The sequence below is a fragment of the Palaemon carinicauda genome, chromosome 7, assembly GCF_036898095.1.
Source record: "Palaemon carinicauda isolate YSFRI2023 chromosome 7, ASM3689809v2, whole genome shotgun sequence".
Taxonomy (NCBI): domain Eukaryota; kingdom Metazoa; phylum Arthropoda; class Malacostraca; order Decapoda; family Palaemonidae; genus Palaemon; species Palaemon carinicauda.
Window position 1 is genome coordinate 2,509,385 of NC_090731.1, and position 17,856 is coordinate 2,527,240.

General features: G+C 47.6%; 1 protein-coding gene across 1 annotated transcript in view; it reads left to right on the plus strand.

The window, feature by feature from the left end:
* Positions 1-17,856, plus strand: part of LOC137643806 (uncharacterized) — a 94,830-nt gene that overhangs the window by 32,892 nt on the left and 44,082 nt on the right. The window contains exons 5-7 of the mRNA XM_068376493.1: positions 3,748-3,757; positions 4,997-5,138; positions 16,980-17,107. Of these exons, the coding sequence (XP_068232594.1) occupies positions 3,748-3,757; positions 4,997-5,138; positions 16,980-17,107 (280 nt within the window). The remainder of the gene's footprint in view (positions 1-3,747; positions 3,758-4,996; positions 5,139-16,979; positions 17,108-17,856) is intronic.

Genomic DNA, 17,856 nt, shown 5'->3' on the forward strand with positions numbered 1-17,856 from the left:
AGAGTGGTGGCAGGTAATGCCGAAGCTCCCAAGACTTAGAGCTCTTCTAAGTTGCTCCAGGGGCTCAAAACGCAGAGCAAGGTCTATGTGCCAGAAGGACGACGGCCGGGAGCCTGCAAAGTGGAACCTTCTCTCGACATTCTGGGACAGGGCGTCTCGGAGGACAGAGCCTCTTCAGCCCCAGTCTGTTTTTCTCCATCGGAGGCTGCGATGATGGAGGAAATTTCTAGGGACCTAGTACACGTCTCCTCTTGGCTAGACTGGTGGGCTTCCACATTAGTAGGGGTGCAAGCTACTTTTGACCCGACAGACCCGGAACAGCAAAGCCTCCTGAGGGAGCTTATCACCTCCGGGGGCAAGACTCTTATGTTTCTTACTTACCAGTCTCTCGCCCTGACAGCGAATTGGGTGGTTCGCAAGAGAGACACCATCCTGGCGAAGGTGTCCCGGAAGGTCCCAGACAGAGAGGCGAGGGCCATGAGGAGCCTTCTTTTGTGGGGTGACTCCTTGTTCCCCTTAAAGGACTTGGAGGCAATCATGGAGAAGGTGTCTAAAAGGAAAGAATTAAACGTGCCCAGGCCTACGCCGGTAAGGAGACCTCCCTACAAGAGGTCAGTCTCAGACAGTGCCGCGACGTCTCAGACCTCTCCTAGCCTGACGAAGAGAGAAGCTCCTTCTTCCTCCTGGGCCTCAGCGCCTCAGCCCCCCCGTAGAGGAGCCCCAGCAGCTTCAGCCTCCTTTAGGACAGGTTATTCTGCCTCCAGGAGAGGCCTGAACGGCCGCTCCTCCAGGAGGAGATAGAGTGGGAGGCCCCCTACTCCTACCCAAGCCTCAGGTTGGGGGATGCCTCAGACTATATTGGCAAGCATGGAAAGCCCACGGAGCAGAGCCCTGGACAGTGTCCGTACTGAAGGAGGGCTACAGGTTACCGTTCTTAGCAGAACCCCCCCCCCCTCTAATTCCGGCCATCCGGTCGGAGTGGCTGGTACCCAAGGATCCGTTGAAGAGGGCCGCCCTTCAAGAGGAGGTGTCCACCATGTTGGAGAAGGGCGCCATGGAGGAGATCCTACACCCAGGTCCAGGTTTCTACAGTCGGCTGTTCCTGGTGGAAAAAGCGACAGGGGGGTGGAGGCCGGTTATAGATCTGTCGGCTCTCAACAAGTTCATAAGGAAGACAGACTTCAAAATGGACACTCCGAAGTCAGTCCTGCTGTCCTTGAGGGAGAAAGATTACATGATGACCATAGACCTCAAGGATGCTTACTTCCAAATTCCGGTCCACCCCTCGAGTCGAAAGTTTCTCCGGGTGAAATGGGGTACCCAGATCCTGCAATTCAAGACCCTTTGCTTCGGATTGTCAACAGCTCCCCAGGTATTCACGAGAGTCTTCACGACAGTCTCAGTGTGGGCTCATGAAAGAGGCATTCGCCTCATCCGGTACCTGGATGACTGGTTGCTTCTTTCCTCCTCGAAGGACGTCTTGAAAGAGCAAGGGACGAAGCTTCTCCAGTTTTGCAAGGATCTGGGTATCATGATCAACCCGGAAAAATCGAACCTATCCCCCTCCACCAGAATGACCTATTTGGGGATGACACTAGATACCCTTCTGGGAAAAGCATTTCCTTCGGAGGACAGAATAAGCAATCTGATGGAGATCCTTCGTCCGTTCCTGTCGGGGCAACCCAGGAGGGCGAAGGACTGGCAAAGACTAATAGGGCATCTGGTGTCGTTGGAAAAACTGGTTCCCCAGGGGAGACTCAGACTCAGAGCCGTCCAATAGAACCTGAAGAACCTCTGGTGCCAACTGGACTCGCAACAAGAACTAATCCCGGTCCTGCCAAACACAATACCCTCCCTGGAATGGTGGCATTGCCGATCGAACTCCCTCAAGGGGATGCTCTTCGCGAACGACCCTCCCGAGTTACTTCTGTTCACAGACGCCTCCAACCAGGGATGGGGAGTCCATCTCCTCAACGAAACAGCGAGAGGAACCTGGATGGACGGGGAGAAGGACCTAAACATCAATGTCCTAGAGTTGAAGGCAGTCCAGAAAGCTTACCTACACTTCGTCGATCTACTAAGGGGAAACACTGTGGCGTTGATGTGCGACAACGCCACAGTGGTAGCGTACATAAAGAAACAAGGAGGTTTGAAATCAAGGGAATTGTGCGATCTCGGCCTAGAGATCCTAGATTGGGCAGAAACGAACCAGGTTGTGTTATTAGCAAGGTTCATCCCCGGGAAAAAGAATGTGCTGGCCGACGGTCTCAGCAGGATGGGTCAAATAGTAGGGACAGAATGGTCCCTCCTCCCAGAAGTAGCCAAACTCATCATCCAACGTTGGGGTTCCCCGGTGATGGACCTCTTTGCAACCAAACTGAACGCGCAACTTCCCGTGTATTGTTCTCCTGTCCCAGACCCGAAGGCAGCCTTGGAGGATGCTTTTCAGCACAGGTGGGACAACCTAGACGTGTACGCTTTTCCCCCCTTCACGTTGATAAGGCAAGTACTCAACAGAGTAAGGACTGCCCAGAACTTAAGGATGACTTTGGTAGCGCCCTGGTGGCCGGAGAGAGTGGTTCGCAGACCTAAAAGACCTGGCAAGTCAACCTCCGTGGCCACTCCCCAACAGGTTAGATTTTCTACGTCAGCCGCATTTTCTCAGGTTTCACGACAACCCACAGTCTCTACGTCTTCACGCCTGGAGACTATCGAGCGACTCCTGAAGAAGGAGGGGTATTCATCAGCTACTGCTAAGAGGATGTCGCTATACCTGAGAAGGTCGTCGGCAGCGGTCTACCAAGCTAAGTGGGCCTCCTTCACGAAGTGGTGCGCTTCGAGGTGCATTAAACCCCTCAAAGCCTCGGTCCCAGACATAGCGGACTTTCTGGTGTATCTCAGGGACAAAATATGAATGTCTATCCCAGCTATAAAAGGAGTGCGAGCCGCCTTGGGTCAAGTCTTCCTCCTGAAGGGCATCGACCTGGGTTCTTCTAGGCACATCTCGATGCTTGTCAGGAGCTTTGAGCAGTCCTGCCCCCCACAAGCAGTTAGGGTGCCTCAGTGGGACTTAGCTAGGGTCCTGAAGATGTTAAGTGGCCCCCCCTTCGAGCCAATGAAAGATATCGTAGACAGGGATCTCACTCTCAAGACAGTCTTTTTGCTAGCCTTGGCTTCCGCAAAAAGAGTAGGGGAGATCCATGGGCTGTCTTATGACGTCTCTCATTCGAGGGGGTGGAAAGAGATATCTTTCAAGTTCGTTCCTTCTTTTGTGGCGAAAACCCAAAACCCAGAACCCAGCTGTCTGGGATCCAAAATTCGAAGGATTCTCTCTGCCAGCTATCCCTAGGACGGGGAATGCTGAGGATTTGAGATTATGCCCGGTCCGTGCCATTAGAAAATACCTTGAAAGGACGGCTCATCTCCGGCCAGGCATCAAGAGCCTTTTCGTCTCCACAGGTGTTACTAAGAAACAGGTATCCAAGAATACCATTTCCTTCTGGTTGAGACAAGTTATTGCAAGAGCCTACAAGGAAGAAGCTCTGGCCTTACCAGGCGTCCCCAAATCCCATGACATCAGGGGTCTGAGTACGTCCTTAGCCTTTGAGAAAAACATGGCAGTGGGTCAGATCCTTCGGGCAGGTACCTGGTCTAACCAGTCAACCTTTACTGCCCATTACCTCAAGGACTACTCAAGGAAGTCCTTAGACAGGTTCTCCATTGGAACAGTCATCTTCGCGCTCCAAGTGATTTAACGGTAAAAGCCCCAGGCTCGATCGTGGATAGCAAACCGGGAGGCACAGGTTCGTTCCCTTTCACCCTATTCCCCGTTTTTTCCCTATCCTTATCGGAGATAACCCTCTTGAAACCATTGGATAACACGTTCTCTGCAACTACGTTACTGGATTCAACATCAGAAGAAGTTTTTCAAAGGGTGAGTACTTAGACACTAACGTGAGCTCTTTGTGTAGTTACCCTATCGTCCGTTTTCCTAGTATGTTTTGTTTATACCCAGGCCTCTTGGCTTCCGCTTACTGGGTCTGAGGGTCAGGAAGGCACTCCCACCTCCTAAAGTGTAAGTCTCCTAAGAAAGTAGTTCGAGGTAAGTATTCGTGTTGTAACAAATCAAAAATTTTAAGTAATTTTTATTTTTCTTAACATACTTACCGAGAACTACTTTCGGGTAATGGCCCTCCCTACCTTCCCCGAGTGCCTCTCTGCCCTTGCGAGAATTGTGCAACATCCGAAGAACTTACTGACGCTCACGACCCAGGCGGACCTCGACCTAGCGCAAAAGCTACCCTCGGGGCACGTTCTCTTACGCCCGAGTTAGCCCTCCATAGCAAACGGGTTTTAGGGTATACTACACAAAACTCTGGTCGGTAGAGAGGAGATTACAGGTAACTCCTAAGAAAGTAGTTCTCGGTAAGTATGTTAGGAAAAATAAAAATTACTTAAAATTTTTTATATTTCTTAAATAAACTATAATAGTTTTGCTTATCAGATATCTAGGTGTCACGGACTTCTGAAAAGTAACAAGTTATGAATGATATCAGACTTCATAGCATAGCTTACATTTAAGCAATCATGAAATTCTGCAGTTAATAGTAACTCTCTAATTACTAGCCTAACTTTAATAAGATTGTACATAACAATTATCATGAATTTTAAAGAGACTCATCAACAAAATTCATCATATTTAAAAGTATAGCATAGCAGAAATGCATGATGACACTGTAGCTATACAAGTAAAGAAGTCTGTCAAATTGAGGACTCATAAAAGTAGGGTTAACTGTATTGGGGTATTAATGCTATTTTGGTTTCCACCATTTTACCTGAATGTGCTCCAATTTTGCCTTTCATTTTAAAAATAGGAATCAGTGGTCTTGTTAGTCTAATTAATAAAAAAAATAATTATATTTGATAAATTTAGGGTCACCTTTTCCCGGGTTTTTCAGTAATACAGTACTGTAATTTAATTTCTTTTTTTACCCAGCAATGTCTCCCAAATGTGAAAATGGCCAGGATTTTATCATTGATTCAAGAGGCAGCAGGATACTGCCAAGATTCCCTCGCAAATCAGATGAATACAAGCAGTAGTCAAAGCAGTTCAAATATGGGACAAGTTTGTAATTCAGGTAAGAATAACAGTTGAAGGAAATTGCTGTGAAGGTAGTCGTATCTGTTCTTGAATTGCCTTTGTTAATGTATAAAGGGAAAATATTGGAATTTTGTTAATAGAATTTGTTTTTTCTATAATCACCTGATTTTCATACTGTATTGCTTTGCTCACAAAGTTCCATTTTTACTGTATAGACATTTATCCCCCAAAATCTAGAAAATTCCCATTTTCTTCCCATCCAGCACTTGGGCTCTCATATAGTAATGAGATAATCTTGCAGCTAATGAAAATAATTATGTCTTGGGTATGTCATGCTGTCTTTTGACTTTCACTCTTAAAGTCAAAATTAATCCTTGTAGTCTGGACACCATTATTGGGGAAAAGGGTTGGCATGTATATGATGATCAGGCGAATATCATCATCAGCATCATCTCCTCCTACGTCTATTGACACAAAGGGCCTTGGAGGATTCATTTGCTAGATACATCAAAGGATAGCCAGTTCCTTGTGATGTGCAGTGCCTATCTAACTAAGGCAAGTGACCCCTACTGGTCCATACTAATTCTAGTAAAATCAACCACCAGGCATCAGGAGTAAAAGCCGAAGAGACTTTTTCTCCGTAGCCTTAAACCCAATCCGTCACCCTGCTGCCAGTGTCTTCATCGAGATTTAGGTGGGCCATTTCCTCCACACCCAAAGCTCTCATTGAATTTAGAAATTACAAATTCCAAATGATTATAATTCCATTTTTTTTCTGTGAACATCCCCTGATGTTTATATTGCCGACTCCCACAGACTGATGGAGATTACTGGAATGCTATATTTGGATGAGTTCATGGTGAGGGGTAGATGGAGATGGTTTATGTATGCTCTTTGCACTCCTTGACAGAGATTAGTTCACAAAACATTTAACTTGGCTCTACAAGGCACTAGAAGAGTTGGAAGACTCGGGCCTACATGGCTGAGGACTATGAAGTGTGAAGTAGGAGATGATGAATGAAATATTGGTTTGAAAGCTCAAGATAGAGACGACTAGAGTTAATAAAACATTATCAATGCTTAGATCCGGTTGTGGAGGAGCCACTGTCCTTGACCCACTTAAAATCATACTTTTGAGGTTTGTTAGGATGCAACTTCATGCCTCATAATTTGCACCATGCACTAATTTAGCTAGATCTCTATTGAGAGATTCAACAACCCCAGATCTACTGTATATTCAGGAGATGGAATTGATGCATAGAGTGTAGCATCATCTGCATATGCAACAAGCTTGTTTTCTAGGTCAAACCACATGTCATGTGTATATAGTATGAAAAGTAATGGGCCAAGAATACTACCCTGAGGAACACCAGATATCACATTCCTATACTCACTATGGTGCCCATCAACAACAATTCTTTGCGATCTATTACTTAAAAATTCAATAATGATACCAAGAAACAATCCACCCTCTCCCACCTGTTTGAGTTTGAAGACAAGGGCCTCATGATTAACACGGTCAAAGGCAGCACTAAAATCAAGGCCAATCATAAGAACTTTCTGACCACAATCAAGGGATTTCTGTACAGCATTAGAGGTTGTAAGAAGGGCATCCCATGCTCCAAGGCCTTTACGAAAACCAAATTATAAACTAGGGCACAGATGATTACTGGTGATAGGTGATGAAGTCTTGTAGATGAAGACAGATGATTGTAGGGATGGAGAAGTAAAATCATGAGTCGTAGATTGCATTTGTTCCATACAGCAAGGGGTTATGCACAGTGGTGCTCTAAAAGGCGTACAGCTCGTGCCAAGAGAAGCAAGAAGACTCTCTATGCGCATGCGCGGAGTGCTGACAGCGCGACTCATGCGCATGCGTTTGTAACACAGAATTTATGAATTGTAAAGGGTGCATATATGAAAGATAATATATACAATAATCTACACCTCCCCTCCCCTTTTGCATTTAAATAGGTGTCTTGAACGTACTAAGCAAGTTACATATAGTGAATTAAATAGATGATAGTTTGCAAAGCAAATAACATAAAGTGAATATATCAAATATGAAATTATGCAGCCAGTTGCGTAAATGGCACAAGGGCCTTGTACACTATGTAGGCCTGTTTAATCTTGGAGACTTACGGGAAGTTGTGGAGGGAATTGATGACTTTTCCATGTCAGAGCTAGGGACCACAGGGAGATCGGAGTTGGGATCTTGATTGGGACTGGGCACTGGATACAAGAAGTGATGGTTCCGACGTAGCACTCCACCACTAGGGAGGCGAATCTCGTACTCGCGTGATCTCGCGCCACCCATGATAATCCCGCTCTTGTCCTACCTGTGGGATGTTGGGTCCAGGAGACGGACATGTTGGCCCACATTCAGTCTGGGTAGGGGACGGGCGTGGGCGTCGTAGTTGCGTTTCACTTGAGCCGATCTGGCAGCAGCTCGTCGGTCACAATCATGGGCCTTTTCTTGCCAACACTCCCTGAATGACTAAGGATGGGGGGGTACACAAGTACGGAGAGGGTGACCATACAGGACCTGGGCAGGAGAGCGACCTGAGTGGTTAGGCGTGTTCCGTAACTCAAGGAGGCCACGATCAAAAGCCTCACAGTCAGTGTTTCCTGAAGGGGCCGTTTTGAGGATCAAGTGTTTAACAGCTTTGACGGCAGCCTCGGCATGTCCATTAGACTGCGGATAGTGTGGCGATGAAGTTATGTGGTGTACACCCCAATGCTCTATGAAGTAGGCAAACTCTCTGCTGGTAAACTGGGGTCCTCCATCGGTGCGTAGGCACAGGGGAACATCTACCTCTCTGAAGTAGCGGCAAAAGTGCCGTATAGTTGAGGAGGCAGTGGTGTCGCCCTTGCAAGGGACCACCACAGGCCAGCCGGAGAGGCGGTCAGCGATGACAAGGAAGGACTTCCCTGCTACCTGGAAGAAATCCGCTGATACCGACTCGAAGGGCCTCAATGGGTGGTCATCGTTGTGAAGAGGTTCCTGCTGTTGGCGTGGGCGTAGGACTTGGCAGGGGTCACAGGCGGCAACGGTGTTAGCAATGTCAGAGTCTATCCCAGGCCAGTAGACAGTTTGTCAAGCTCGACGTTTAGTGGCTTCAACACCTCAGTGGCTGTCGTGGAGTCTGGCGAGTGTGTGGGGACGTAGAGCAGCAGGAACTATTATTCTGGCTTCATAGAGCACGAAGGTGCCATCAGTAGAAAGGGCTTCTCGCAGCTTCCAATACGGTAGCAAAGAAGCATGCAGGTCGTACCGATTCGTGGGAAATCCGAACACAATGCAATCACGAAGGCGGACGTAGTCAGGGTCGGCCTGCGCTGCTGTTGACATGTCCTGTAGAGTTTGGTCTGCATTGACGATTGTGGCATCTTCTTCCTGGGAGGCTATTACGACGTTGATGACAGACCTGACGTGTGACGTTACTCTAGCACAGCCAATCATATCCTCAGACATTGGGTAGCTGACAGGTGCGCGTCAGAGTGCATCTGGAATGCATAAAGACTTGCCAGCACGCCACATTGCAGTAAACTGGTATTGTGACATACGTTCCTTCATTCGCTGGAGCCGTGGGTTTTCGATCATGTCAAGCGTGTAGCTGTTGATAATGGGCACTAGTGGAAGATGATCCGTTTGCAGAGTGAAGGATGACAGTCTTTGGAGGTACAAACGGCACTTTGTGAGAGCCCAAGATACAGCAAGCATCTCCAACTCAATTGTCGCATACCTCGTCTCGACGTCTGCGAGAAAGCGGGATCCACACTGGAGTACTCGGAGGCGTCCGGAACCATGGTCCTGGAGGAGAGCGTAGCCTATCCCGTAGAGACGAGGTGCATCCGTCTGGAGAATGGTTGGCAGAGTTGGGTTAAAAGACGCTAGAACTGGAGGGCTTGAGAGTGCTTGCTTCACACGTCCGAAGGCCTGGTCGTGGTCCGGTGTCCAAATAAAAGGGCGCCTAGACCTCATGAGTGGGCGTAGGGGCTGTGCAGTCAGGGCAATATCTGGAGTGAACTCTGCCAGTTGGTTAACTTAACCCATGAAGGAACGTAAGTCCGTCAAGTTGGAAGGTGTGGGGAAGTCTTGCAGAGCTGTAACTCGTCCTGGATCGGCAGCTATTCCTTCTTTGGAAAGGGTGAATCCACAGAAATTTAATCGGGTCTCTGCCACTACGAAATTATCTCTGCTGAGAGTGATGCCGTTTTTGTGACAGCGAGTGAGTAATTCGTGGATCCTGTGGTAATGTGCCAGTAAGTCGTCGTCAAATATGAGAATGTCATTGACATCCTTGACACATTTCTTCATACCCTGGAGAGCTAGGTCGCCGTGGTAACAGTAGGCATCACCGGTGGCAGCGAAGCCATATGTCCTCGGCATTGCTGGAAGCGTCCATAAGGAGTAATGAAAGTGGTGAGATGACGGTCATCCTCCACTAGCTCCATCTGCCAGTAACCGTGTAGAGCGATCGCAGTGGTGAAGAATTTGGCTGTGGGATCGACGGTACGGACAGCAGCTATGGGTGTGGGCGAAGGGTGGGCTGGTCTGGAGACTTGAGTGTTCAGCTTGGTGAGATCCACTGTGATGCGAACTCCCTTTGCTTTTGGGACGACAACTAGAGGGTGGCACCATTCCAATGGCTCGTCTCCACAAGGCTTGATGATACCCTGTTGGACCATAGAATCTTGTTCTATTTGACAGGTTCGCGGAAAGCATAGGGTATCTGCCGTGGGGTGTGAATGGCGAATGGAACAGAGTCCTCTTTAAGGTTGATTTTTAAATATTAAACTTAGCCGGTGAATATGTAAATAGCTGACGTCTCCGACGGCCCGACAGATTCCAAAAACTCGCGAGTGATTGCCATGAAGGTTGCGGGTGTGCCCACCAGCGCCGACTATCGGCCAGATACCGCATATACTTCTCAACTACTCCAGTTCTTCTCTGTCGGTGTCACCGACAACATTGGTTCCGCTCGCTTTAGACCTCGAGTTTTCTACTGAATTGGTGAAGTACTTTGTTTTGGTTGTTTTATTGGCTTTCGCTGTGTTGGTGTGTTTCTTCAATAAAACTCTTGAAACCCTTTTTTGCCTGTGTTTTTTGTTGATGAACTTGGTTTTAGTTTGGATTTTCTCTGGTTGTTCATAATGGCTGACCCTTCTCCTGTATATCGCAAGTGTGCGAGAGATTGTAACAAACGTCTTCCCAAGGCCTCTATCGACCCTCCTACTGTTTGTTCTAATTGCCGGGGTAAATCCTGCCAATTAGGAGATCGGTGTGAGGAGTGCGTGGTCTTGTTGGAATTCGAGTGGCTAGAGTATGAAAAGTATACTCGTAATCTCGAAAGAGATAGGGTGAGGAGAAGCTCGTCTAGATCTTTGGAATTTTCCTCCTCCCATGCCCCTGAACCTAATCCTTCCCCTGTAGTGGTAGTTCCTGAACCCCCTGTTAGCACTCATGAACCTTCAATGCGCGATATGTTTTTAGCTATTCAAGCATTAGGTGAAAAGGTTGAATCCTTAGCCTCGGACAGGAACCAGCTTATGTCCGATGTTAAGTTGTTGAAGTGTCAAAGTGGTAAAGCAGAAAATCTAAGTGGTAAAGTGGAAAGTGCGCAAAATGTGTTTAGTGTTGCGACCGAGGGTTCGTCTGTTCGTGCTTGTCGCTCCCCTAGTCCGAGACCTCTTTCAGGCTCCCCTGCACCAGGGAGAAGTAATGTCGTAGGACTTAAGGGGGCGAGAGGTGTAAACTGACGTACAGACGTTCCCTCTTTGGTATCAGACGTTTCTCATCAAGAACGTCCTTACCATAAGACGGGTGAGACTTAGTTCTCCTCGTCCTCCGACGACTTGTCGCATAAGAAACCTTGGCGCAAGGTTTCTAGGCCCTTAAAGCGCAAGTCGGTCCCTTCAGGACAGGTCCAGAGTCCTGGCTGTAGCCATTGGGGCAGCTCTGACCACTTGCAGTCATCGGATGGCTGTTCGCCTGTTAAGCGAAAACGTAACACGGAGTCCGAGGGTCTCGGTAGGGGCAATGTTTTGCCTGCGCAGACGTTACCGACGTCACAGCCCGTTCCGACTCCCGTTGACCCGAAGTGGGTTGTCCTGCGGGACATGCAGTCTAAACTTTCCTCCCTTATGGAAGATTACGAGCATGAACAGGTTCGCGATGATCCTTTGCTTGCGGTTCGCCGGTACGATAAGCGTGACTCTGGCCTTCAGCCGCCTAAACGAGTGTTTTCTCGTCCGTATGATGTTAGCGCTAACGTTTCTAGTGCTTTGAAACGCGATGCTGATCGTGTTCCTCGTCATTCACGTCAGTCACGTGACGTGGAACCCCCTTTGCCGCAGTCTCGAACTGACGTTCAGCTGCTGTCACCGCAGCCCCGCACTGACGTTCGCCGACCGGCTCCGTTGCCTCGACGTGACGTTGAGCGTCTGTCACCGCAGTCAGAAGTTGTTTTTCCTGCTCAGACCCTGCAATCAATGCAGTCTCGACGTGATGTCGAACGGCAATCAACTCAGGCTGTTGTTGTTTGTCAGTCTCAAGACTTTCAGTCTTTGCAGCCGCGGCGTGACGTCGTTTCCTCAGCTGTTGCTGCTGCTCCGTCGCATGTTGACATAGCCTGTCAAGCGTTGCCTCCTCAGCATGTCTCTCCGTATCACGAGACTCGGCAGTTGTCGGACGAAGTTCCGTCGGATGAGGAAGTCGTTGATCCCCTTCCAACTGATATGCCTTTGGGGACTTTTTTGGATGGAGAGGAGCCTAAAGTTGCTCAGCCCTCTCTTGATTTTAAAAAGATCATGTTTATTTTTAAGGAACTTTTTCCTGATCATTTTGTGTCTGCTGCTCCTCGTTCGCCCCCATCAGAGTTCACGCTGGGCCTAGCTGCTTCGACGCCGTCGTTCACAAAGCTAGTGCTCTCTCGCTCTTCTAAGAGAGCTTTGCGTTTACTAGGCGACTGGTTGATGACCAGGAGGAGTTTGGGGAGGTCAGCTTTTGCTTTTCCCCCTTTTAAACTGGCTTCTTGCGCGAGCGCCTGGTATGACACGGGAGAAGTTCTCGGCTTGGGAGTACCTGCCTCTGCCCAGGGAGACTTCTCAAGCCTCGTAGACTCTCCTCGTCGTCTGGCCATGAGACGCTCGAAAGTTTGCTGGTCCTCTTCAGACCTAGATCATCTCCTCAAAGGAGTTTATCGGGCCTTTGAAGTTTTCAACTTCTTGGATTGGTCGCTGGGAGCCTTGAGCAGGAAGATCTCCTCGGCTGACCGTGATGTCTCTGTGCAAATTATGTCCTGCATGGACAAAGCTATCCGACATGGCTCTAATGAACTCGCTGCTACTTTTACGGCAGGAGTTCTTAAGAAGAGGGAGACTCTTTGTTCTTTCCTGTCTGCAGGTGTCACTCCTTGTCAAAGCTCAGAGCTACTCTTTGCGCCTTTGTCTTCTGCCCTGTTCCCACAGCAGTTGATTAAGGATATCGCAGCGTCTCTAGTGCAGAAGGATACCCATGATTTGATGGCCACGTCTGCGCGTAAGGCTGCTCCTTCGTCCTCTTATGTCGTTAGACCTAAATTCGATACTCCAGCGACGAGATTTATCCCGCCCTTTCGTGGCAGAGCTCCCAGTAAGGGAGGCTCTCATGCCGATAGTAAGAGAGGTAAGAGGAGAGGATCTAAGTCCTCCCGTGGCAGAGTCTGACTGCCCACGTCCTCAGACAGCAGTAGAGGCCAGGTTAACTAACTTCTGGCAGGCCTGGGAGAAGAGGGGTGCAGACCGGGAGTCTGTTTTGTTGCTAAAGGAGGGGTACAAAATACCTTTTGTACGGAGACCTCCTCTAGTAAAAGTCCCTATAGACCTCTCTCCCAGGTATCGAGAGGAGTCAAAGAGACAGGCATTACATCTGCAGGTGTCTCAGTTGCTAGAGAAGGGGGCGGTGGTGAAAGTCTCGGACCTTCAATCACCGGGGTTTTACAACCGTCTCTTCCTAGTTCCAAAGCATACAGGAGGTTGGAGGCCGGTGCTGGATGTCAGTGCTCTCAATGTGTTTGTTGTCAAAACAAAGTTTACGATGGAGACCACCAAATCCGTTCTGACAGCAGTCAGAGAGGGAGACTGGATGGTCTCTCTCGACTTGCAGGATGCGTACTTCCACATTCCTATACACCCAGATTCTCAGCCGTATCTGAGGTTTGTATACAGGAATGTGGTGTACAAATTCCGAGCACTGTGCTTCGGCCTCAGCCCTGCTCCTCTTGTTTTTACGAGGCTCATGAGAAATGTAGCAAAATTCCTACATTTGTCGGGGATTCGAGCCTCCCTGTACCTGGACGACTGGTTACTCAGAGCGTCGTCCCGTCATCGCTGTCTGCAGGACCTACAATGGACGTTGGATCTTGCAAAGGAGTTGGGCCTATTGGTGAACATAGAGAAGTCTCAGCTGACTCCCTCCCAAACGATTCTCTATTTGGGGATGGATATTCGCAGTCTAGCTTTTCGGGCTTTTCCGTCTGCCAACAGGATAGAGCAAGCCTTGCTCAAAGTCCGTCTCATGCTAGAGAAAGACCACTGCTCTGTGAGAAGCTGGATGAGCCTCCTAGGGATGCTTTCATCCCTGGAACAGTTTATCTCTCTAGAGAGACTTCACCTACGCCCTCTCTGGTTCCATTTAGACTCCCATTGGAACAAGGACAAAACTTTGGAGGCAGTCTCGATCCCGATCTCCGAGCCAGTCAAGACTTGCCTAAACTGGTGGGACAGCAATATACGTCTTCGAGAAGGTCTGTCCCTGGCAGTCAAGAACCCAAACCATGTGTTATTTTCAGACGCGTCGGATTTGGGTTGGGGGGCGACTCTGGACAGTCTGGAATGTTCGGGTCTTTGGACGGCAGACCAGAGGAGCCTTCACATCAACTGCAAGGAGCTGTTGGCTGTTCATTTAGCACTGACGAGTTTCGAGAGTCTGCTTCGGAACAAGGTGGTAGAAGTGAATGCGGACAATACCACGGCCATGGCTTACATCTCCAAGCAAGGAGGCACTCACTCCCACGCTCTTTTCGTCATCGCAAGGGACCTCCTCATCTGGTCAAAAGATCGAGGCATCTCACTGTTGACGAGGTTCGTCCAAGGGAAATTGAACGTCTTGGCGGACTGTCTCAGTCGGAGAGGTTAGGTGATCCCTACAGAGTGGACCCTCCACAAGGATGTGTGCAAGAGTCTTTGGATGACTTGGGGTCAACCCACCATCGACCTCTTTGCGACCTCGCTGACCAAAAGGCTCCCGACTTATTGCTCTCCAGTCCCAGATCCAGAGGCGGCCCACATAGATACTTTTCTGTTGGACTGGTCTCACCTGGACGCTTACGCATTTCCGCCGTTCAAGATCCTCAACAAGGTGTTGCAGAAGTTCGCCTCTCACGAAGGGACAAGGTTGACGGTTGCTCCCCTCTGGCCCGCGAGGGAGTGGTTCACAGAGGTACTTCTATGGCTGGTAGACGTCCCAAGGAGTCTGCCTTTACGGATGGATCTCTTACGGCAGCCTCACGTAGAGAGACTTCATCAAAGCCTCCCCGCGCTTCGTCTGACTGCCTTCAGACTATCGAAAGACTCTCAAGAGCTCGAGGATTTTCGAAGGAGACAGCCAGAGCGATCGCGAGGGCTAAGAGATCTTCTACTATCAAGGTCTACCAGTTGAAGTGGGAGGTATTTAGAGATTGGTGCAAGTCCTCCTCTATTTCCTCATCCAGTACCTCTGTAGCGCAGATTGCGGATTTTCTCCTGCATCTGAGAAATGTTCGCTCCCTCTCTGCTCCCACCATTAAAGGCTACAGGAGCATGTTGGCTTCTGTTTTCAGACATAAAGGCTTGGATCTTTCAAATAACAAAGATCTCCAAGACCTCCTTAAGTCTTTCGAGACCTCTAAGGAACGTCGTATTTCAACTCCTGCTTGGAACTTAGACGTGGTCCTACAGTTCCTAATGTCAGACAGGTTTGAGCCGTTATTAAATCACTAATGCCACACTGCACTGGCACTACATGAACAGTTCGCAAACAAAGCACAAACACTGTAAAATCCACATGCAGCCGAGGAAAAATGGTGGCTCGATGCAGATGCTGGATTCCGGTGTTCCTTTCAAATGCTGAATGGTTTAGTCACTGCGCCATGGTGATAGGTGATGAAGTCTTGCAGATGAAGACAGATGATTGCAGGGATGGAGAAGTAAAATCCTGATTCATAGATTGCATTTATTCCATACAGCAAGGGGTTATGCACAGTGGTGCTCTGCAAGGCGTACAACTCGTGCCAAGAGAAGCAAGAAGACTATTTATGCGCATGCACGGAGTGCTGACAGTGCAGCTCATGCGCATGCGTTTGTAACGGACAGAATTTATGAATTGTAAAGGGTGCATATATGAAAGATAATATATACAATAATCTACAATTACCTTCAGCAAACCTATTAAGACGCTCTGCCAAAAGGCATTCAAAAACTTTAGATACGGAAATTGGGCGGTAATCAGTTGGACTTGAGCTACCACAAACACATTTACAAGTGGAGTGACATTACCAATTCTCCAACAAGTGCTAAAAACTCCTCTTCTTGCTAACTTACGTAAAATAATAGATAACTTTGGAGCAAAGAAATCTGCAGTCTATATAAAAAATAAAGGAAAAATACTATTTAGGTTTACACCTCCATAAGCATCAAGGTCCATCAAGAGAGCTTCAATTTCACGAGATCAAAAAGCTAAACTCGTTAGTTTAGCCTCAGGAAAACAGGAATGAGGAACATCAAGTTTCTCATTACTCTGCTTACTGTCAAACATATCAGCTGAAACGGTTGCCTTTTCCTTTAGACAGTGAGTGACAGAGCTGTCTGATTTAAGTAAAGCAGGAACTGTTGCATCTGCGCCGAAGAGTGCAACTTTAAGGGTACCCCACCACTTATGTTCTTGGGTTGTACCAGAAAGGGTTTCTTTTATGGGTAAAGGGTGTTCCTTTTCAGTTAAAACATAAACTCTCTGAACAAAAGCTCTAAGTTGAGTATAGTTATTCTATCTTGGGGTACAGCTTTGGTAACCTTACCAGCTGGACTTGATCTGAAGTAAAGGTAAGCACATGGGGAAGTCTTTTCCCCCATGCTCCTTACAAGGAGGAATGTGAGGTATCCAGTCAAACCAGTAGTCCATAAAATGGCCTTCAACACCTTTGACTAGCTCATCACTTTTGCCAGGCTTACAACACAGTGGATTCTAGCTCAAGCACAACCACTTTCAGGCACAGCCATATCCCCATAGGCATGCTTAAGGGTCACAAGTTGTAGGAAGCTTGACTCTTCAGCATCTCATGCTTGAGTCTTCAGTTCCTGGACAAAGTTCTAGCCAGTTGGAACAGGGACTTCCTCCTACTTTAAGATGAGTCTCCTATAGTAATAGATAATGGTTTGTATTTGTGTAGGAGCAAACTACAGTATACAAACTTGAGTCCTTTTATCCAAACTTTCTCGCAAACACCATCCTCCAGTTGCAATCCAAGTGAGTTAGCTATGAGCTGGAGAGAAGACGGTTGCTTCCCTGCCTTCGACAGGTAATCTACCTGCTGGTTGTTTACACCTTGTTATAAGTTTTAACTGCCTTGTTGAGCTTTGCTGTTTTCTATCTCCTATAGTAAAGGACTCCTGTTTGTTTAGTTGGGAAAAATACAAATTGCTTTAAAAATTTTTTATTCATAAAAACCCTGAATAGCTACTGTATTTATTTTGATCTTTGTTAATTGGTTTGCTCTTACAACAGATAATTGTTAGCACTCGACAGTATTGTGATTGAAATTTTGACTACTGAATTTTACAAACATAATCTGTCTTGCAGGGAACCCTTGTGGAATTTTAATGTCATGGACCAACTTTAACACAGATCTTCTCAAAGTTGATGAGCTGAAAAAGTTTGCCAAAGACTACTGTCACAATGTTTGGACAGTGAAACAACTTAAAATGCAGGTACAAAAATTTGTTCAGTTAATCTGATTTTAGGTTTAAAAGCTATTTTTCAATATTTAACTTAGCCGGTGATTATAATAGCTGCAACTCTGTTGCTCGACAGAAAACTCTAAGGTAAAACTCGCCAGCGATCGCTACACAGGTTGCGGGTGTGCCCAACAGCGCCATCTGTCGTCCAGATACCCAGTACTCAATGTAAACAAAGACTCAATTTTCTCTCTGTCGTGCTAACGACAAGACGTACTTACTCGCTGTTGCTAAACTGGAGTTTTTTCACAACTAATTGGTGAAGTACATTATTCTAGTTTTGAGCTTTCGCTGTGCAAGGTTTCTCTTCACAAATCCTTGAACTCTTTTTGATAACGGATTCTTTGTTGATGACTTTTTGATAGTTTTTTGAATTCCCCTTTGACCAATTCAAAATGGCTGACCCTTCACAAGTCCCAAAATTTAGGAAGTGCAATGCTAGGGACTGTTCAAGGCGTCTTCCGAAGGCTTCTATCGACCCTCACACTGTTTGTTCCAATTGTCGGGATAAAACCTGTCAATTGGAAGATCGGTGTGAGGAGTGCGTTGGGCTTTCGGAATTCGATTTTATCGAATTCCAAAAGTATACACGTAGGCTAGAGAGAGATAGAATTAGGAGAAGTTCCTCTCGTTCTATCGATATTTCCTCTCCTCATGCCCCACAACCTATTCCTTCCCCTGTAGTGGTTGCTCCTAATCCCCCTCCTGGCACTCAGGAACCT